General features: G+C 38.0%; 1 protein-coding gene across 1 annotated transcript in view; it reads right to left on the minus strand.

Annotated features, from left to right (window-relative positions):
* gmds (GDP-mannose 4,6-dehydratase) overlaps window positions 1-24115 on the minus strand; it is a 635450-nt gene that overhangs the window by 401097 nt on the left and 210238 nt on the right. The window contains exons 5-6 of the mRNA XM_073024208.1: window positions 4290-4482; window positions 1121-1225 (exon numbers count right to left, since the gene is read on the minus strand). Coding sequence (XP_072880309.1) covers window positions 1121-1225; window positions 4290-4482 — 298 coding nt within the window. The remainder of the gene's footprint in view (window positions 1-1120; window positions 1226-4289; window positions 4483-24115) is intronic.

Raw genomic sequence — 24115 nt, forward strand, 5'->3', positions numbered from 1 at the left:
AGAGTGTTTCCAATTCTTAATCCCAGTCCCAACACCAGCACTGTCTCTGATCTCTGCTCCCTCCACCAACACCGTGTCTCCAATCTTTACCACCTGCCCCCACAACCAACACCAACAGTGTCTCCAATCCTTAACTCCAGTCCCAACACCAAATGTGTATCTGATCCTTAATCCCAGAACCAACATCAACAGTCTCTGATCCTTACACCCAGTCTCAACACCAGCATTGTCTCAGATACTTACCTCCCACCACCAACAGTGTCTCCAATCCTTATCCCAAGTCCAAACACAGTGTCCCTGATGCTTAACCCTAGTTCGAACACCGACAGTGTCTCTGATCCTTACACCCAGTCTCAACACCAGTATTGTCTCAGATACTTAACCCCAGCCACCACCAACAGTGTCTCCAATCCTTACTCCCCCACCACTTAACTCCAGCTGTGTCTCCAATCCATATCTCCTCTGCCCCAACACCAGCTGTGTCTTTCACCCTTTGCTCAGTTCCCCCTCTACTCATTAACTAGCTAATGACAGCAATTTCTCCAACTCATCCCTGTCTCACTTGCCAGAATTCCATCACTCCATCCTCGTTGACTTCCACCCCAAAAGGAGAAACACTGTCGACAATGGTAAAACATTGACACAAAGCTCTCCCATTAACACCAATCTTGTAATCATGAGGCATTATTCTCAAAATATGAGTTGATGCAATCAATAGGGATTTTTCCTCGCTACATTATTGACATTTGTGCACATTCATTCGGATGCCCCTAAAATTCTAGGCAGAATTCAATTTGTTTATTCGGAAGAATCAACACAATAAAAATTAAAATTGATTTAATTTTCTTTTGAATATTGCTATTGAGGAAATATTGTTAGTCCAAACTTCTGCTGATTTGATGAAGAAACACTCTTGGAAGGTTGGGCATCACCTGGCGACATCTACTCCTGGCCAAAGGCTATGGTTACCTCATCAGGTAACTGAAGAGGGCACCCCAGTATATGTTGCAAATATTTTCACAGCCACCTAAATACCTTACATTCCAAATTTAAAATAAAACTCAAAGGAAATAAAACTAGAAATAGTTTAAAGCAGATTAAATGTTTCAGAATTTCTAACCTCGTCTTGGACTTTCATGATTGAAAAGAATGCCGTTGACAGCAAAAAGGTTGTAAGCTTCCCTGAAGTTCACCACAATCCAGTATGCGTAAAGCTTGGCTACCCCTGTAAAATAAAAAACACCTTACAAGTCAGCATTGTGCATTCTAAAATAGATGTAAACTCAGTAGAAATTTGACAAATAATAATTTGCTAATAACAGATGTTCTGGTAACATCAAATGAACTGTTTAAGTCGAAATGAGTAAAGCCTACAGACTGAACTTTTCCCACTTCCACTTTTTTTCTTACTCTTTGAAAGATTACTAACTGGCCAGAGTATAATGTCATCAAATATCAATGCCCAAGTGTGGAGGAGCTGACAAAAAATTTGTCCAGTCCGTCACAGGAAAAGCCCTCCCCACAATGGAGTACATCGACAAGAAATGCTACCACAAGAAAGCACCTTCAATCAAACGACAACCACCATGCTCTCTTCTCACTGCTGCCATCCAGAAGGAGGTACAGGAGCCTCCACACCACCAGGCTCAGAAACAGGTATTACCCTTCAACCATCAGGCTACTGAACTAGCATGGATGACTTCATTCATCTCAACTCAGAACTGATTCCACAAACAATGGACTAACTTACAGGGACCCTACAACTCATGTTCTCAGTAGTATTTATTTACTTATTTATTTTTTTATTGCTTGTTTTTTTTAGTATTTGCAGTTTCCTGTCTTTTGTACATTGTTGTTTGTCAGTCTTTGTGTGTAGTTATTCATATATTCTAACTTATTTCTTTGTTCTACTGTGAATGCCCAGGAGAAAATGAATCTCAGAGTAGTATATGGTGACACATTCGTACTTTGAGAATAAATTTACTTCGAACTTTGAAATACCAAATATTAGCTGACACGTTACCCAAACTGCTTAGTCATATTTGCCTCAACGGCTAATGTTAGCAGGCGATCCAACTACAAGGAGCATCCCAGCTGAAATCAAAATGATTGCTGTCTGAAGGTCACATGGCTGCTTCCAGCATGAGTAACTAGTTGGCCCTAACTAACTTACCCATATAAGTAAGCTACTCACTGAATGAAGTATTTTGGGTCATTGAAAGAGCTTGTTTTTAATTTCAATATCTAGAACCTCAGTATTAGATCCAGATTAAATTTATTGCTGTGACAGTTGAAAACCATGGATACATGGCAAAACATCTTACTTCATTACTCCACAGTTTCTGGTTTCATGTGCATTGCCAACAGGGACAGAAAATTCAGGCAGATATCTCAAGATTACTTTTGAAAATCTCCTACTAATTACTTCCAAGCAACTTTAACTTGGAGAATTAACATTTAACCACAGTAAACTAGGAAATATGAGTAAAATTGGGTGATTTAATATTCACAGAATAAGTAAAGAACGTCTTTACCTTTAATTTGAAACAAGTTGTGTTCTCCCTCTTAAATTAAATTATCAGCTGTGCTGTGTTAGATTATTATTTTTGCCTAAAAAGATCAATACAATGCTTGGTCTCTCTGAGGTACAGATTAGATGGACATTAATATTGCACAATGATGCAATGTAGGTGATATAAATTGGAAACAGAATTTTCTGCCCACCAAGTCAGTAATAACTATCAAGAACCCATTTACACTCTTATGAATCTCTTTCATTAAACCCACACACCCACATTCCCACTATCCCACCATCCCCCACCCCACTAGGCTTTACAACTCACCTACACTCTAGGGGTAATTTACAGTGCCAAGTTAATTTACATGCCTTTGGGACAGGGGAGAATATGGGAGAATCCAGAGGAAATCCACATGGATACAGAGACAATTTGTAAACTAAAGGATCACCATTGTTCAGAATTGAACCTCTGTCATTGCACCTTTGCCAGCAGTGCAATTGTGCTCTTAGTAGAATGTAATGATTGGTGATAGTCCACACAACAGAGCCATTTGTACAAGTTCACTAAAATCAGCCACTTTGGTGAAGCATCAGACAGAACAAGTGGATCCATGAGAACAGAACTTAATTAAACAGAATAATTGCAACCCTTTGTTAAGTAGTTAAACCTATTACATTACTAATTCTCTTAGCACTCAAGAACAACAGCACAAGTGCGATAGATAATAAAAGGAGTCATTCGAGCCGCTGCACCAGAAATCTGGTTGAAAATTCAAACCTTCACTAGTTCACCAGCAGCAAAGAAATAGTTAAAGTGATTGCATCACCATGTGTCTCATTGTGGAGTGAGCAATATCTGTCTGTGTGGGCTACTGCTGGCCAGTCTGTGCGGGCAGGCAGCCAGTTACTGTGGAGATCTGAAGTTCTTTGCTGTTCCCTGGCTTAGCATGGTTAGTTTGGGCCAATGCTGGGACGTAGTAGTTACCCAGTGTGTTGACAGACTGTCTGGCTCCTATGGTCTCTCTCACTGCTGGAACTTGCTATTTCCCACTATCTTCAAATGCATAGATTGCCTCATTTTGGCAGCTTTCTATGACAACATGTTCAATAATCAACAACCATTGTTGGACAATCCCATGACAACCTGGTGTTTCCAGTACAGACATGGATTAAGATTGCTCCCAGATAAATCAATTACTTATCTTTGAACCTTTGGATTCATACCTCCCATACTATGCTGAACCCCATCACCACCTCATAATCCTCTGAATTCAAGACACCCAACATTCCAACCTGTCAACCTGCGATCTTCTAAATCAAAAACCCCAAATCAACTTCTTGATCTCCCAGCGAACAAATCTTCACACTCATCCATCACTCTGTGCAATCTCCAACATCCAAACCCTGCCCCTCCCTATCGACCACTGCTGAGTTGTAATACCCTTTCCTGCACTTCTCACTTCCAATCACAACACAGACTTGATCAGGCCTCACTTGCCAACATTATGAATCCAGTCTTGCAAGAGTACGAGATGGCATACTTTTGACATTGAAAATGTGCAACATCCACTGAGTTATTTATGAGCCCTTGATTTATAATACATTATAAATGTATTACATTTACTTAACTTAACTTAAAAACAATTTTTAATTCCCAAGTTATAGGTAAACCCCATAACCAACCAAAAATCTTGGGCAAGACCCTATGTTTCAATCAAATACTCCGAACAATGACATACATTCAACGCACACAACACATTAGGATACTTGCCATACGGTGACCGAGGATAGAAAGGGGTAGTTTCCTTCTGAGGAATTTCCTGTACTTTGCCAAAGAGCTCACTGGTGGAGGCTTGGTAGAACTTCACTGAATTTATAAGGCCACAGGTCTTAATGGCATCCAGTAGCCTCAGAGTGCCAACACCATCAACATCAGCAGTATATTCTGCGAGGTCAAAGGAGATCTAAATGAAATGTAAAAATAAATGCACATTAACAATCACTTTAAAGATATTCTCCAAAACAAAGGCATTGGTTACAAGTAAAATGGAAATTAATTACAAACTAGAGAGTGTACAACATTAGACAAAATTTACTGTCCAGTTAATTAGCATTAAACCAAACTTGTACAGGTTAACTCAAGAAAATTATCAAAATATTGGCAATGTTTCAAAATACATTCAATGTTTCTTGGGATTTTAGCTCAGATGTGAGAAACCATATAAATGTAATCCCTTTTGTTTAATTTGCCAGAATATTGAGATATCAGTCTTATTTTAAGCATTAAACATAAAAGGCTCAAAGTAAATTTATTTCTAATTACATATATGTCACCATATACAATGCTGAGGTTCACTTTCTTGTGGACATTCACAGTAACTACAAGAAATACAACAGAATCAATGAAAGACCACCTCAACCACTGTGTAAAAAACAACACTGTGCAAATACAAAAAGAAAAAGGAAATTAATAATAAAAAAAAATAAGCAAAAAATGTCAAGATGATCAGATGAAGTCTCCTTGAAAACGAGTCCATAGGTTCTGGGAAACTGTTCAGTGATGGTGTGATTGAAGTTATTCGATTCAAGAGCCTGATGGTTGAGGGGTAATAACTGTTCCTGAATCTGGTGGTATGGACCTAAATCTTCTGTATCTTCTTCCTGATGGCAGCAGTGAGCAGAGAGCATGGCCTGGATGGTGGTGGTCCTAGATGATGGAGGCTGCTTTCCCGTGACAGTGCTCCATGAAAACGTGCCAAAAGGTGGGGAGGGCTTTACCTGTGATGGACTGGGCCGTGTTCACTATTTTTTGTAGGCTTTTTGTAATACTGAGTGATTATCTTTCAGATCAGATGTTAAATCCAGACCCAGACTAGAAAAGAGCACAGAAGTTTTCCCTGTGACTTGCTAGTATTTATCCTTCAATATTTAGCATCAAAAATAAATTAATTGTTTATTTATTTTATTGTTGTTTATAGATCCTTTTACTTCTTAAACTGACACTCTAATTCAAATTTTCAATCAGCAACTTTTTGCATTAATAAAGCACCTTCCATCAACCCTGCTACTATAACATATTAGCATGGCTAATAATTTGAAACAAAATTAAACATCATTTTAAAATCTAATTATGAAATTCCTTATCAGGGAGCACATAATGAACAATTCTGAAACTTTAATTAGAAGCAGAAAATACTGGAAATACTCAATAAGTCATAACTCTGATGAAAGTTCATAAACCTGAACTGTTAACTCTTATTTCCCTATCTGTACATACGTCCAGTATTTTGCTTTTATTTCAGATTTCAGACAACTACATTTTTTTTTTAATTTGATGATGTGAATTTTTTAGACAAAATAATAGCCTTCATTACACCTTTGGAAAGAGCTGACATGAGATCAGAGAATGTTGAATCTTTGTGGGTGGAGTTAACAATGCAAGGGTGAAAAAAAAACACAATGGGAATCATACATAGGCATCCAAATAGTAGCCAAGATGTGAGGTTGAGATTGCAAAGGGAGCTGGAAAAGGCATGTAATACAGGTAATGTCACAATTGTAATGGGGGACTTCAATACGCAAGGGGACTGGGAAAATCAGGTTGGTGTCGGATCAAAACAGAGGGAATTTGCTGAATGCCTACAAGATAGCTTTTTAGAGCAGCTTGTGCTCGAGCCTACTAGGGGAAAGGCTATCTTAGGTGATGTAAAAATAACCCAGATTTTATTAGTCAGCTTAACATAAAGGAACCGTTAAGAGACAGTGATCATATTATAATTGAACTCATACTGCAATTTGAGATGGTGAAGCATAAGTCACATGCATCAGTAATTACAGAGGCAATGAGAGAGAAACTTGCCCAGAGAATTGGAGGGAGATACTGGCAAGGATAACTGCAGAACAAAGGTAGCTGAAGTTTCTGGGAATAGTTCACAAGCTGCAGCATAGATATGTCCCATAGAAGTTGTTGTTCTCAAATGGTAGGGGTAGGCAACTGTGGCTGACAAGGCAACTTAAGGACTGCATAAAAGCCAAGGAAGGCGCACTTAAGGTAGTGAAAGTGAGTGGGAAGTTGGATGATAGAGAAGCTTTTAAAATCTAACAAAAAGCAACTAAAGAAGCTATAAGAGAAAAGATGAAATATTAAGGCAAACTAGCCAATAATATAAAGCAGGATACTAAAGCTTTTCTTTCAATTATATAAAGAGCAAAAGAGAGGTGAGATTTGATTTTTAACCACTGGAAAATTATGTTGGTGAGGTAGTAACGGGGAATAAAGAAATGGCACATGAACTTAAGTACGTTGTTTCAGTCTTTACTGTGGGAAGACACTAGCTGTAGAGATCCGTGAGTACCAGTGAGCAGGAATGAGTGCCATTACTACTACAAAGGAAAAAGTGCTAGACAAACTCAAAGGTCATAAGGTGGATATGTCACCTAGACCAGATGGTCTACATCTCAAAGTCCTGAGAAAGGTTGCTGAAGAGATCATGGATGCATTGGTCATGATCTTTCAAGAATTACTTGATTCTGACATGGTCTTGGAGGACTTGAAAATTGCAAATATCACTCCACTTTTTAAGAAGGGAGGAAGACAAAAGGGGAAATTATAGGCCAGTTAGCCTAACTTCAGTGGTTGGGAAAGAGTTGGAGTCCATTATTAAGAATGAGGTTTCAGGGTACTTGGAAATGATAAAGTCAACACGATTTCTGTGAAGGGAAATCTTGCCTGACAAATCTGTTAGAATTCTTCATCATTGAGTCTGTGGTAAAGAAGGCAAATGCAATGTTGGCATTTATTTCATAGGGGATAGAATATAAAAGCAAGGAGATAATGCTGACACTAGTTGGGCTGCACTTTGAGTATTGTCAACGGTTTTGAGTTTGTGGATGTAACTAGTAGGGTGGACAAAGGAGACGCTGTAGATATGATTTACTTGCATTTTCAGAAGGCATTTGATAAGGTGCACACACGAGGCTGCTTAACAAGATAAAATCCTATGGCATTACAGGAAACATACTGGTATGGATAGCAGAATGGCTGACAGGCAGGAGGCAGCAAGTGGGAATGAACGGGACCTTTTCTGGTTGGCTGCCGGAGATTAGTGGTGTTCCTCAGGGATCAGTATTGGGACCACCACTTTTAACATTGTCAAAGATTTAGATAATGGAATTGATGGCTTTGTGGCAAAGTTTGCGGATTATACAAAGATAGGTCGTGCTGAGGATGCAATGCAACTGCAGCAGTACTTAGACAAATTGGAAGAACGGAGAAAAAAGTGGCAGATGGAATACAGTGTTGGGAAATGTATGATAACGCATTTTGGTATAAGGAACAATAGTGCGGACTATTATCTAAATGGGGAGATCGGCATGGACTAGAAGGGCTGAGATGGCCTGTTTCCGTGCTGTAATTGTTATATGGTTATAAGGTTCCAACATCAGAAGTGCAGAGGGACTTAGGAGTTCTCATACAAGACTCCCAGAAGCATAATTTACAGGTTGAGTTTGTGGTAAAGAAGGCAAATGCAATGTTGGCATTTATTTCATAGGGGATAGAATATAAAAGCAAGGAGATAATGCTGACACTAGTCGGGCTGCACTTTGAGTATTGTCAACAGTTTTGAGCCCCATATCTCAGAAATCATGTGTTGTTCACAAGCAAGATGAGGTTCACAAGGATGATTCCGGGATTGAAGGGGTTAACATACGAGGAGCATTTGGCAGCTTTGGGCTGGAACTCACTGGAATTTAGAAGAATGCGGGGGTAGGGGGGTCTCATTGAAATTTACTGAATGCTGAAAGGACTAGATAGTGTGGATGTGGAGAGGATAGTTCCTATGGTGGGGGTATCCAGAACTAGAGAGCATGGCCTCAAAATTGACGAGCGACCTTTTAGAACAGAGGTGAAGGGGATTTTTTTTAGCCAGAGAGTAGTAAATCTGTGGAGTGCTCTGCCATAGACTACGGTGGAGCCCAAGTCTGTGAATATATTTAAGGTGGAAGTTGATCATTTTCTGATCAATCAGGGCATCAAAAGATATAGCAAAAAGGCAGGTGTGTGGGGTTGAATGGGATCTGGGATCAGCCATGATGGAATGGTAGAGCAGACTTGATGGGCTGAATGGCCTAATTATGTCCCTATGTCTTTTGGTCTTATTGTCAGCAAGGATGATGTTACTTACATTCTTCACAGAGCGTGGTTGCCAGATGGGGAAGTCAAGGATCCAGTTGCGGAGGGAGCTATAAAGGCCCAGGTTTTGGAGCTTGTTGATTAGAATGAGAGTATGATTGTGTTGGACACTGAGCTGTAATTAATAAACTGCAGCCTGATGTATGTATTACTATTGTCCAGGTGACTGAAGGCCAAGTAGAAAGTCAGTGAGATTACATCTGTGGTAAACCTATTGTGGAGATAGACACATTACAGTGGGTCCAGGTCCTTACTTAGGCAGGAGCTGATTCTAGCCATGACCAAGCAGTCAAAGTACCTCATCACAGTAGATGTGAGCACCACTGAACGCTAGTCACTGAGGCAGCTCACCCTGCTCTTCTTGGGTACTAGTACGATTGCAGCCCTTTTGAAGTAGGTGGGAACCTCCAACTGCAGCAGTGAGAGATTAAAGGTGTTCTTGAACACTCCCATCAGTTGGTTGTCAAAGATTTTCAGAGCACTACCATGCACTGTATCAGACCCTGAAGCTTTGTTGACCTTGAAGATTTTCTGACATCAGCCTTCAAGAGATCACAGAGTCACCAGATGCTGTAAGGATTCGCAGAGATGTAGATTTAGTCCCCCTTTTAAAGTATGCATAAAAAGCTTTGAGCTCACCTAGGAGTGAAGCATAATAGCCATTTAGGTTTCACATTGTAGGAATTACTTGCCTGCAACCCCTGCCCGAGTAGATATGCATTCAATTCTGCCTCTAACCTGTTGGAATTGATTTTTTGCTCTTAAAATTGCCTTCCATATGTTGTAACAGGACCTCTTGTATAGTTCTGGATCAGTGGACTTGAATGCCACAGATCTAGCCCTAAGCAGGCTACAAATCTCCTGGTTCATCCACAGTTTTTGGTGGATTCATGACTTATCCACAAAGGTTTTAATGAAGTCAGTGGTGTATTTATTCAGATTCGAACATGAATCCCTGAATATTGTCCAGTGCACAAACTCAAAGCAGTCCTGTAAGCGCTGCTCTGCGTCCCTTGACCATACCTGCTTGATCCTCACTACTGGTGCTGCAGTATTCAGTCTCCACCTATATGCTGGGAGTGAAGGTATAGCCAGGTGATCGGACTTTTTAAAGTGTGAGTGTCGGATTCTATAGTAAGCATTCTTAATGTTGGTATACCGGTGGCCAAGTGTGTTGACTGCTGTACTTCCACAGATGATGTGTTGGTTCAGAGACTTCTTCAAGTTCTTAATAGTTATCAACGAAGGAATTCATCCAGTATATACTGCTGTATTCTTTTAATCAACTGTAAATGAATAAAATGTGCGTAGACACCTAGTACTGCTTTCATACAATTCTTTCGATGATTGCATCCTCCAGATCTTCATTTTCTTTTAAGATTATTGTTGATACCCTCAAATTCTTCGTTGTTCCTTACTTGTTAAAGTAGTGAAATCATTTCAATTTTTTTTCCTCCCAGAAGTTTCTGGCACCTCCAAGCCTGAGTGCTTGAAACCACAGTGAGAAGAACAGTTCTGAATTGTCTTACTGTTTATTTCATGCCAATTATCAGTGAGAAAAATCACTGCTTTTTGAACACAAACACACACAACTGATATTAATAAAGAACTTTGCTCTAAGCTTTGCTCATTTGTCTAATGGCCCCACAGGTGCATGCAACTGACATTGTTAGAAACTGTTCGGCAACAGAATCCTGTCCCAGTTGAGCGGCATATTATCACAAATAAATGAAGGGGTTTCCTTGCTATTTTCTCAACTAGTTTTTGTTCTTTAAGAGTTGTTCCAAATAAACAGTTGGCCTGATAAACTGATGGCCCAATTAACTGTAATCCACTTTATTTAGAAGGACAGAAACTTCAATTGATGTTAATCTTAATCTGAAATATTCCAACTAACTTTAAAATAATAACTGATTTCAGCACAACTATGCCCCCCACTTTGACCCATCTTATTCACACTTAGTAAAACACATGTTTCTTACCCCTCTCCCACTATAAATACATGATGCTCTCATGTGTTACTTTTTAAAGGAGTTTGGGCTGTTATAAGTTTCCGTGGGATGACCAATGCATATTTTAATAAATGTGTAATTATTGTCTGAGAAAAGATAACTATTTTATTTATCTTTTTGTGAACTTACTAAATTAAATGCCTATTATGAAAGCATCAAAGATTCTCTATGATCACTGACACACCCTATGTCCTCACAGGTATCACATGCTGCAGGTGAACGACTGAAGTACATTGTATTACATATGACAAAGATATAAAAGTACTGAGAAATTAGAAAAATAGTGGTTAATTTACATTTTTAAAATCTGTTGAACATATTGACAATATTTTTTCCTGTTAGTGAGTAGTGCAGCACTGTTTACAATTTCAAACTGATCCACAGTAGTATATTTGAAACCTCATCTCACTGTTAACTGTGATAATACTTAAAAATCATAAAATCAGAAAAAAATTGTGATGCAGAAGGTGAATTTTATCTGCTCATGTTTGAGGCAGTTAAAATGAGCTACCCATGGCATGGCTAATTAAGTATACATACAAGAAAAGCAGGTTGTATTTTATATTAAACTCTCTTATGTTTTCAAATTAAAAATATGTTCATTTGATAACATGAATGATTCTTTAGATTAAATGTTTGATTCCAGTGCTGCTGTTTATCACAATGTTTTAATACATTAGTAAACTATTTTATTTAGAAGAAAAAGTTTTTGCTAACTTATAAAAGGGTTCTGATCATTTCCATTATATTATTTCCAGTGCAAAATTATAAAGTAATTTTAAAAAAATACCAGGCAAACAAATTGATTTAGGAGGCAAAATGTATTTTGGTGAAAAAAATAATCGAGAATTATTTTGAGAAGCTAGTGTTAGGATAAGTTACAAGGGGATGAATTTGTTAGTCTAGCCAGCCTTTTCCTGTTGTTAAGATTTCCTATGTTCTGTATGCGTTTGTGAACAAGGAAATTGCACTGCTTACGTGAAAAGCTGCTTTTTTCAACTTCCTTCCCAAAGAGACTTCCTTATTAGTAGGTGGGATGTAGGGTGGGGGACAAGCTTGATTATTTTAGAAGGTTTGCTAGTACATCCTTTGATCATCAATGCATTCAATTAATTCATGTCCACTATTGTTCAGTCCAACTTTTATTTTTTCTCAATTTACTAAGTTCTAACACAATGAATAACTTCTATCACAATTGATAATTCTTTTTATCCTTAATAGAAAATTATATTCATTATTTTCAGAACATCAGCTACATATCAAGTGTGGTAAGCTGTTACATTATGTTTTTTTTTAATAGAATGGCTTCTTTACCATGGTTTTCAGTGACAGGAAGCAAATTTAGTCACTGATTGTAACAATGGAAAGAGTTTAAAATTCAATTTGAAATTTGAACCTGGGCCAGCCTCACCTTGTTCTTTCATTGTATCTCCTCAAAAGTCTCTAATCATAATCGTGGCACACTTTTTTCTGTACCTACGCTGTGAAAATAACTCCACAGAATTCCTTAGGTTGCGAGAAGGTGTAAAATGCCATTGGGAAACTGCATCTGCATGGTGTCCTATATTGGTTCCTGTTAAAGTGACAATTTCCATGCAAGCACCTGAATAGATGTCAAGCACTCTGCGGGGTCTATCCACTACTTGCCTGATGATAATTGCTGTGTCATGGATCATATGTTGTTTACAGCCATTGTATCGGGTGAGTAGAGGTGTTAAGAGCTCGAGCCCATCCATTTATTCTTTTGCCTTCCATTTGAATAATTACAGATAGCTGAAGATAAAGCTACCATTGTAGGTTTTTGCTTGCTGTGTATTGACATGCAGCTTTTGATAGCAGACACTGTATGTAATCTGAATATTTTTGATCATACATGCAGTAGAATTTCAAGCAGTTCACTTCGACCTCTGACTGTGTCCTGGAGCGCCCTGTGAGTTTGGAATTGGATGGTCCTATCTGTCCACTCTTTAGTGACATTGGATGCCCTCCATATCGGACACCTATTATCTCGTGACTGAAAGGTTCAAAAACCATAAAAATTCAAGATTCTTGTGACCTTCATTTCTCTGAAATCCAGCTGTTGATTGAGGTATTCCTGTAAAACATATGCACAACACTTCCAAGTGGTCATGCAAGGAGCTGCAACACAAGAGCTGGGCAAACTCTATATGGAGGGAACACATTGTGGCTTGGTTTCATTTTCCTTGCTGACTCACTCTAGTTTCTCATTCATCTGCTGTTCTTTTTTTTAGAATCAGAATCAGAATCCGGTTTATTATCACCGGCATATGTCATGAAATTTGTTAACAAAAAGCAGCAGTTCAATGCAATACATAACATAGAAGAATAAATAAATAAATAGATTACAGTATAGGTCTGTTGAATAGATTAAAATGGTGCAAAAAACAGAAATAAGATATATATTAAAAAAGTGAGGTAGTGTTCAAGGGTACAATGTCCATTTAGGAATCAGATGGTAGAGGGGAAGAAGCAGTTCCTGAATTACTGAGTGTGTGCCTTCAGGCTTCTGTATCTCCTTCCTGATGGTAACAATGAGAAGAGGGCATGCCCTGGGTGCTGGGGGCCCATAATATTGGAAGCTGCCTTTCTGAGTCACCGCTCCTTGAAGATGTCCTGGTACTTTGTAGGTTAGTCCCCAAGATGGAGCCAACTAAATTTACAACCCTCTGCAGCTTCTTTCAGTCTTGTGCAGTAGCAACCCCCCCCCCCCCATAACAGACAGTGATGCAGTGTGTCAGTATGCTCTCCACAGTACATCAATATAAGTTTTTGAGTGTATTTGTTGACATACCAAATCTCTTCAAACTCCTAATGAAGTATAGTCACCGTCATGCTTTCTTTATAACTGCATCGATATGCTGGGACCAGTTTAGATACTCAGAGATCTTGACATCCAGAAACTTGAAACTGCTCTCTATCTCTCCACTTCTGATCCCTCTATAAGGATTGGCATACGTTCCTTAATCTTACCTTCCTGAAGTCCACAATCAGTTCTTTCACCTTAGTAACATTGTGTGCAAGGTTGTTGCTGTGACACCACTCCACTAGTTGGCATATCTCACTCCTGTACGCCCTCTTGTCACCATCTGAGATTTCATCAACAATGGTTATATAATCAGCAAATTTATAGATGGTATTTGAGCTATGAGTAGCCATCATAGTCCTCAGTATAGAGAGAGTAGAGCAGTGGGCTCAGCACACACTCCTGAGGTGCACCAGTGTTGATCGTCAGCAAGGAGGAGATATTATCAGCAATCCGCAGAGATTGTGGTCTTCTGGTTAGTTAGTCGAGGATCCAATTGCAGAGAGAGGTACAGAGGACCAGGTTCTGCAACTTCTCAAGCAGGATTGTGGGTATGATGGTATTAAATACTGAGCTATAATCGATGAACAGCATCCTGACACAGGTGTTTGTGTTGTCCAGGTAGTCTCAAGCCATGTGAAAAGCCATTGAGATTGTGTCTGACTTTGACCTATTGTGGCAATAGGCAAATTGCAATGTGTCCAAGTCCTTGCTGAGGTAGGAGTTCAGTGTAGTCATGACCAACCTCTCAAAGCATTTCATCACTGTAGATGTGAGTGCTACCAGGCAATAGTCATTAAGGCAGCTCACACTATTCTCCTTTATTACGTGCATTTTCATAGTTTTGTGAGAGTTAGGAGAGCATTTACAATATATCAGATGTATTAAGATTGGGCAGTGCTTTAATTTAGCTCAATAAAGATGGAAATGATCACTTTCAAACTCCAGAAATAGATTTAGTGTAACTTTTAGGTAACTTGCTGCACCCAAATGCACTGTTGTCAGGCATTAAACATGTGAATGCAGGAAGCTTTTCTTTTTGCAGTTGACAAAACTGTTTCAGGAGAAACAATGAGCTTTGGCGAAGGTATTGAAGAAGTACTTTAAGGAAATACACCCAGATATTTTTTTTCAGTGTGAAATCAGTGCATGTCAGTGCCACCTGAGTTTCTTTGGTAAAAATTGCCACAATTTCATTCCAGTACTGTAGATATTCTAAAAATTATAGAGAAAAGTAATGTCAGAGTTATCCAGAAATTAACATTTTCGAGCATGATATGCAAATGCAAATATTCCTAATCATTACAAGATATGGGTTTTATAGAAAGGAACTAATGTTTTTCTCACCCAAATTTTTAATGAGATTCTTATAGTTTTTAGTAAGTGTAATTAAGCTTATATGTAGGATCTATTAATTTCAAATTCATATTTCCATATCTAACTGAGATGCAATCTTACTAGGTTCCTGTACTGTGTGGGATGGAGGAGTTTACTTCTAATTATAAAGTGTTACAAAGTCAATAATTTGAATAAGGCATGTAAGTCAGTAGGGTGTGCAAGATGGTGCAGTGTGCATGCCAAATGAGCTGCAGGACTCAGACGAAACATCAGATCTCTTCCATGCAAAACAGTTCCATAAAGCTAAAACTGTAAGGAAATATTGAACAGGGACAATCTGCTGGGCAAACTCTTTGGGGTCTTACTGACATGGCTTGAAAAGAACACTTACTACTTAATTCATCACTACTTAAGGACACTTCACTCTCACATACTTGAAAGTTTAAAGCTTTGCATAGTTTCTCACAAGTGAAGGCTCTACTGAATCTATTGCTGGTTGACTTCTGCAGTCTTAACATGCTGACCTTTTGGTCTGGGTATTTATCAGACGAGGTTACATCAGTGAAGGCTGAGATTCTGGACTACTCTCCCTGTATGCTGTCAAGTTTTAAATTCACAGTCTGTGTCATGATAGACTTAACTTTCAGTCAAGAGGGAGGCAGACCTCAGGAGCAGGTGAGTTCAACCCAGAATCCCAATCAGATGAGATGGTCAGGAGGTAATACTCCTGCTCCTCCTGCCAATGCAAAGTTGTAAATCTCTTGGTTGTAAAGACGTTTACCATGTCCCTGAAGCTGTCATCACCTTGTTTCAGCTGCTGTGCTTCTTTAGGCCTGGGAAAACTGGTCAGCCAGAGTAAAACCAGCAAACAGACTGATTCAAGACTACTGGTTACTTGTAGATATTATTATGATAACCCACCTTCTGGTAATGAGTTTACTCCAATTTCATAAAAATGTAAGGTCTGGGCACTAAAGCTGCTCCCTAATATAATGTGATTTTACTTCACAATATAATCCATTCCCTCTTACCTGTGTTTAATTCAGCTGTTTGTTTATCCTAATCAGCTGATCTTTCTGAATGTGACAAAGTTTTTGTCTTATTGAAGAAGATAATTATTCAAGGCAATGAGCTTTTAAATTTAATAACTGGAATTTTATTTTTAAGCATTCCCTATTGGAATATAGAGAATGATCGAATAAAAGGAAACTGGTAGTTAATAAAGTGAAATTTCAAATGAATAAGTATTGGAATATCTGTATAAAAGCAGACACCTTATCCCTGATATAGAATTATTTTTTAAAAACCTGCAAATCAGGTAATCTGAAATAAATTAGAAAATGCTGGAAACAATCAGTGTCAGTGGACAGAGATAGAGTTAACATTACAGGTCAACAGTCTTCAATTATAACTTAAAAAAAACGACAAAGCATATAAAAGATAAGTTGCCGTAAAGAGAGAAGAGAAAAGAGAACAAAGTGGATGGTGATTAAGAGATACGGTGTCGATGATTTTTGAAAGAAGGTAGCTAACAGATTCAACAATACAGGATGGTGTCCTTGCATCAAAACTAAGCTATGTCAATTCAGCTTTCCTCCCTGTCCTGTATGTAGATACATTCCTTTTGCTTCAGACTTCCAGCATATGTGCTATACCGCATCTTGAGTCTCCAATATTGTTTTTTATTCATCTCTTTTCTGATTCATCCTCCTTTATCTACCTGAATAGTAACAGGGTAAAGACAGCTATGGCTCCTCAAAGGCAGGTAGAGAAACAAAATTCCTCGTCATAGCAAGATACATAAACATGGTTTGGGATGAGGGTGAAGGTGGAATTGAAGGGCTGATAGATATTAGGAATTTGAATGTAATTAATAATTTTAGTAAAGAAAATTAATTGTACCTTGCATAAGGTGTTAACCCACTTGTCCCACCTTTCAGACCCAATGAAATTTCTGGTCTCTCGCCATGTCAAGTTTTAAACTCTCCGTGTTCTTCCCCTTCTCTGTCTTGATGTATATCTCTTTGCCTTCCTTTGCCTAATATTTGTAGCCTGCATTTAGTCACTTAACCACACAGCAATCCTCGCATCAAAGCCTTGAGTATGTTCTGCACAAAGGTACAATGGAAATACTGCCTCTTTTTCTAATTTACTTTCCTCTTTGTTTGGTTCCTCATCTGTTCTCTTGGTGTATCATCTAATCCAATTAATTGGCTAAAAATAAACAAGAAACAATATTTTCCAGTATAAAGTCCAAACAGCATAAGTAATTAGGACATGTAATTTTTCAATGATGCCTTGTAGAAAATGGTCATCATGGTGTTAATTATTTAACTTGTATACTATTTGTTTTGAATGAAGCAACGTAGATATCATGAATTCAAATCTCACACAGTTAAGCTAAGGAATTTCTTTCAGGAAATTTAACAAATCTGAGTCTAGAATAATTAAATGATCATTTAAATTGCCTACTTGTTGTAAAAATCCCAACGGATACTCTAATAACCTGTCAGAGCAACCAATTAGGCAGGATGGTGGTGGTGGACAGGTGCAATGAGTACTAACTATATAGTGTTGTTCAGAACCTTAGTACACATTCTGCAAAGTGGGACTGGGTGCTTCACATGCACTTTACTTGCTGACAACCACTTCATCATAATGTTGTATTGATTGCACAGTGAAAGGTGAGACACAGAGCACGGACTCTAATGTCTTTTGCATGACATAAATTTTTCAACTTTAGGACTGTTGAAAGAGTTGAAGATGCAATCTGAATTATTTGCCAAGGCTGTGGAGAACTACACTGTAATTCAAAACCCTAGCCTTGACAAATTTACATTATCCCTGCATTGCTTTTCATCTCCAGCAATATATAGAAAAGTATACATTTTTGGAAATATGACTGATCTGTGAATTAGACTTACTGATTCCGGTACTAACCATAACTTTATTAATATAAATGGAAGTCCATGTATCTTTCAATATCATTACATTGTTAATAGGATTTGTATATATATGGAAAAGCTCAAATAACTTTAATCTGTTAGCATTCCCACTTTGGTGAACGGAGTTTGAATAAGATAGCAATTTGGTGTGTTCTGAATCAATGAGATATGTTTTCAACAATTCCACCGTCAACTAACAACTCAAATGTTAACAGGTTTAGTTCCACTGTAAGTTATAGACTTGATGGGATTATTCGAATCATGATTAATTGCAGCAAAGCAAATAATGAACATGTTAGCATGATTAGCATCATCCAAAAAAAAGTTACTTAAAGCCAGCCTGCATCTCTTAATGGTCTGCACATTGTGGCTTTAAGACCTGGTTGGAATGAGTGCAGTAGTAAATGTGATTTGACATGTACTCGTATAAAACATGAGAGAACAGGCTCTACTCTTTTTGCGTGTTTGGGGAGAGTGGAGAGAATCTGCCAGAGACCATAAAGCACCAGATTAATTTTGCAAGTGAAGTGAAAGGAAGTACGGTAACTCTTAAGATTATTTCCTGGAATGAAAAACTGAAGACCTGTATGTAGTGGATAAGTTTAAGCAACTTACATATGTGGGTCAAGTTCAGTGAATGCCTCTTCAGGTGCTATATTCTACCAAAAACAATATTTGCCAGTACACTTACCCACACTGTGCTCTGTGTACTGCACTTGACACTACTGTAAACTCCAGCGTATCCAAAATACAGTGTAGCTATCTACTGAAAATCACTTCATCTAAAGATATTTACAAACCTACTCTCTAGAGATAAAGGTAGCAGTCAGTCATTGGTTACAGCGGCTATTGGGGCAAGAGCTGCATCATCTGCTGTTGTGGACAGTACAATTCAAAACAGGAGAGGCTATGAGGCTGTCACTAAAATCTTCCTTCTGATACTCACCTTCTGTCTCATCCAAAATTATAATCAGATTTATATACAGCAGATGATATAAGCAACCATCTCTTTCCATCAATGTTCTTAGTTCATTACAAGTTTAAATCTTATTTAGAGATACAGCATGGTAACAGGTCCTTCTGGCCCAACAAGCTGGTGCAGCCCAATTGCACTCATGGCCAAATAACCTAACCATTTAGTCATCTTTTAATATGCGAGGAACCTGGATTCCATGGAGGAAATCCCTGTAGTCAAGCAGAGAACGTACAAACATTTTACAGAAAGTGACGGAATTGAACCTAGCTCACTGGAGCTGTAACAGCATAAAGCTAACTGTTACACTACCTGCTGCCCCCTAATTTCACCAACCAGCACCCCCCGCCTGCCCGCCCCCTCCAAATTAAATAACATAGAACCGAGAGTCTGGCTAGGTTGTTATGAACACTAAAAGGAAGTGAAGATGAGGTCACAATGTTACTTGGTGTTGCACCCCTGCCTTTAACTAGTAATGTTTTGGTGTAAATTACAAACTCAATCTGCATTTAAAGACAATGCAATCCTGACTGTGGTGCTTGTGTTTTGTAGAACATGTGAATCTCAAGATGGAATAATAGATGTCCCCTTTAAAGGTGCAGGGAAAAAATGAATTAGCACAAATTAATTTGGTATTCTACAATGCACCTCCTGGCCCACTTTAACTGATTAAACAATAAATGCAGCTAAGCATCTTTTGCAGTCAAAGCAGAATGAAAGAAGAAATACTGTATTGGCAGCAAAATCAGGGACTACCAACATACTTGACTTTCCGAACCCTAATTTTCCTAAGCTATTGCTTTGCTAGAAATTCTACAGGCTGCAATTCTAGTAAATAAAGAGTTTGTGACCAGCAATAATAAATTAGGATGTAAGCATTCATCATTTTATTTTAAAAGCTTTCATTGGCATAAAGATTTTGTATTTGTGTATTTAATTGTAGTTTTGTTTCTGAATGTCTGGCATTAACAACTTGGTTTAATGTTCTCTAATGCTCACAGATTAGCATTTTTATGTGTAATTCCATTGTCTGCTCTATTAATGCACACCTAACTCACAAAAAGGGTTAATAATTCTGCTTAAAATAGCATGCAATGGAATCTTACATGATCAAGTTAATCCTGAACCAACAAAGGAAATTAAACCTTCTTGAGTCATCAATGAATCTCATAACTATTAAAACTATGGGTTATAATTTTTTTGCTTGCAATTACACAATGGGGAGATGCTGAACTCAACATTGACAATTTTGTTGTATAACCAACTTAATGAAGGCATTTGAAGAAGGGGAGGAGTGATGTGATATATTGTTGAAAGGGTAATTTGATGGCCAAAAACATTTTCTGATGTGTTACCCTTATTTTGTAAATTATATAAGAAATTAATTTTAAATATTTATGAAAATCACTTAAAATATGAATGCATTTTCTTGCCCTGCTCCAGTTAATCATTTTTGGGTATTTCTGTTCGCAGCATTGAAGGTAAATCCTTGGGCATTGTACCAAAAAAAATCAAAAACACCAGTGCCCTGATGAAAACTAAACATATTCCTCCTTTTGGCATGTTAGTAGTTGCCAAGAGAAGGTAGGGACACTTAGTTATATTTGCAGTTGAAGCTACGCTTGGACCCTTTGTTGAAAGCCCATAAGAAAGAGCAGTGCTTGTCAGTTTAAGTGCTAGAAAGGGTGCAGAAAGGGTTAGCTTCATCAACTACTCCCTGTTTTTTAACCCTGAAATTACCATGGAAAACAATGTTTTCAGGAAAATTATGTAATTTTACCTTGTGGGAAATGAGGGAACTACACCCCTTTTGCACTGCACTTTTGATTTTTCTTTCTGCTGACTTCAATAGAATTACAGATATTTCAATGCATGAAATGGAAGAATCTCCATGACCTATTTGTGCCTTGCCAACTAGGTTAATTAAATTAACCCTGCTTGTATTGCTCTTTCAAAAAAAGTTTGGATTAATATTCTACATCATTGCCTTCAATAATATGAGCCTTGCCTTGATTGATCAATGGAGTTATTTTCCAATTGCAAAGACTGCTTTAGATTTGGAATGTGTCCAGATGCCAGGTATTTCAATGTTCATTAACTTGGAAGGTGTATATCCATGCAGATGATTTAATTGAATGTATTAATTAGTAGAACTGTATTATTGTATTTTTTATGGATGGCACAGTCTAGTATGTTGTGAAAGAAAGTGCTCTGCAGTTAAGCACTGAAATAGTTAAATGGATGGACAATCAGCTTTTGTGTATTAGTTCTGTTTTCGATGGGATTAAGTTGAAAAAATTGTTAAAGAGCCAAAGTTGCTCACCTCCCACATTTTACACGGAGTCTTCAACTCCCATGATGCATATAAAGAAAAATGAATTGGATATCAATTTACTGTATATCTCAGCACTGCAGCTCTTAAGTGACTGTGTTCCTTTGATTTTAGTTAAAAGCTTTGGACACAGCTTGAAATTTACCTCCGAGCCAAACTTTTAAGTTACAATAGTGTCACTGATCATAAAAATCATAACATTTCCATTTAAAGGTCATTTGCTCTTTTGTAACCAATTCCTTTGGTCAGAATATATCAAACCACCTTGTAATCTTTAGTGCAAAGCCGTAAGAAACTGACTGGCAACTCCATTTCAAAATTGCAAAAATTGTGAACAGTAGGTTGAAGATTATAATGAAAGATAAACAACTTATGCTGTAGAGTCTGACAGCTCCCCCACTCCATCAAATTAATAATGAATGGTTGAGAGATAAGGGAAAATGATGGGGAGGGTATACTTTTCTGACATGGTTTTATGGACAATCTGATTCCCATGTGCAGTTTATCTCTCACAGTCCTCCATTTCATGCCCTTATCTGATGATCTCTGCATTCCACCACTGAAGCATAATAAAAGTTTGGGAGAGAGAATAGGTGCAAACCCTTGCAAGCCAATTGCTTGGCTGTTGATGTCTATATGTGGCAATAAAACTCATGGGTGCTGAAGTCACTTCCTAAAAAAGAATTAAGATTGAAGACCATGTTGCAAGCCAAAAAACGTTATCTAATGTGAGGACAAATGGTTAGCCAAACAGATACTGGATTGTAAATGTCTGTCATTACAGGCTTAATGGAGGACCTAGACTGTGGCAGTAATTTTAGCCCTCAACAAAAATGAATGCTGAGGGATAAAGTTGACACATTAATGCACTTAAAATGGGAAATCTAAATTCAGAAGAGTTAAATGGATGCTAAGATAAACTAACCGAGTCTACTTCATATCTATATTGTCTGCTTGTTAAAATGATTAAGATATTCAAGTTGATAGCCCCTTCCTTCAGTAGAGGTAGGGAATCAGTAAAAGCTCCATATTTTTGATTTTCATAACATTTTTCAACTGTTGTATTTTCCTCATCCCCTTTGAGTTAATGCTATGCATTAGATTTATTTTGGTAATTGTTTATATGAATGCATAAAGTGATGCTGCTTTACAGAAATATCAATGTGAAGAACAGTGGAAAAAATGCCTTTCTATATTCAAATAACAGATAAAAGTATTCAGTACTTGCGAAGAAAAAATGCAAGGAATTTCTTCAATCTTAAGTAATCAGACTAATCCAAAGATCACTGTTGGTGTGTTAATTGTGTATAGTACACATCTTATGTGTGAGGTGTTCTTCCCTCCCGTGCTAGTAATGTAACATAGCCAATTAGTATATACCTACTGGAAACAAACCATACTGGATCTCCACATACATTTGTTAAAATTCTCAAAGCTATTTCTTTACCAATTACTTCTCTTTTCCCAGACTGATACCCCTTCATCATAAACAATTATAATGTGATACTGATAGAATAGTTTTTGGATTTTATAGACCATAAGACATAGGAGCAGAATTGGGCCATTCAGTCCATAGAGTCTGCTCCGTCATATTATCATGGCTGATCCAGGATCCCATTCAACCCAATGCACCTGCCTTCTCACCATATCCTTCTAGCTCCACCATAGTCTGTGGCAGAGTATTCCACAGATTTGCTACTCTTTCTCTAAAAAAAACTTCTCCTTACTTTTGTTCTAAAGGGTCGCCCATCAATTTTGAGGCTGTGTGCTCTAGTTCTGGATACCTCCACTAGGGGAAACATCCTCTCCACATCCACCTTTTCTAGTCCTTTCAACATTCGGTAGAGTTCAATGAAATCTCTACAGATTCTTCTAAATTTCAATGAGTACAGGCCCAAAGCTGCCAGAAATACCTCATATGTTAACCCCTTCATTCCCAGAAACATCCTCATGAACCTCCTCTGGACTCTCTCCAATGAAAACACATCCTTTCTGAGATATGGGGCCCAAAACCGTTGATAATACTCCAAGTTTTCATAGTGTAGTTCAGTGTAGCTTTTGTATTGTTCATGTAGCCTCATGGTCCTGAAAAACATTGTCTCGTTTTTACTGTGTACTGTACCAGCAGTTATGGTTGAAATGACAATAAAAGCAACTTGACTTGACTTGAAGTGCGGCCTGACTAGTGTCTTATAAAGCTTCAGCATTATCTCATTGTTTTAACATTCTATTCCCCTTGAAATAAATGGCAACATTGCATTTACCTTCTTTACCACAGACTCAACCTGTAAATTAAACTTCTGGGAATCTTACACGAGGACTCCAAAGTCCCTTTGTACTTCTGACGTTTGAATTTTCTCCCCATTTAGATAATAGTTCCTTATACCAAAATGCATTATCATATATTTCCCAACACTGTATTCCGTCTGCCACTTTTTTCTCCGTTCTTCCAATTTGTCTAAGTCTTGCTGCAGTCGCATTGCATCCTCAGCACGACCTAATCTTACGCCTGTCTTCATATAATCCACAATCTTTGCCACAAAGCCATCAATTCCATTTTCTAAATCATTGATAAACAATGTTAAAAGTAGTGGTCCCAATACTGACCCCTGAGGAACACCACTAATCTCCGGCAGCTAACCAGAAAAGGCCGCTTTTATTCCCACTTGCTGCCGCCTGCCTGTCAACCATTCTGCTATCCATACCAGTATATTTCCTGTAATTCCATAGATATTGATCTTGTCAAGCAGCCTCATGTGTGTGCACCTTATAAAATGCCTTCTGAAAATACAAGGTAATCATATCCACTGCGCCTCCTTTGTCCACCCTGCTAGTTACATCCATGAACTCAAAACCGTTGACAATACTCAAAGTGCAGCCCGACTAGTGTCAGCATTATCTCCTTGCTTTTATATTCTATCCCCTATGAAATAAATGCCAACATTGCATTTGCCTTCTTTACCACAGACTCAACCATGAA

Source organism: Hemitrygon akajei, chromosome 20 (assembly GCF_048418815.1).
Source record: "Hemitrygon akajei chromosome 20, sHemAka1.3, whole genome shotgun sequence".
NCBI lineage: Eukaryota > Metazoa > Chordata > Chondrichthyes > Myliobatiformes > Dasyatidae > Hemitrygon > Hemitrygon akajei.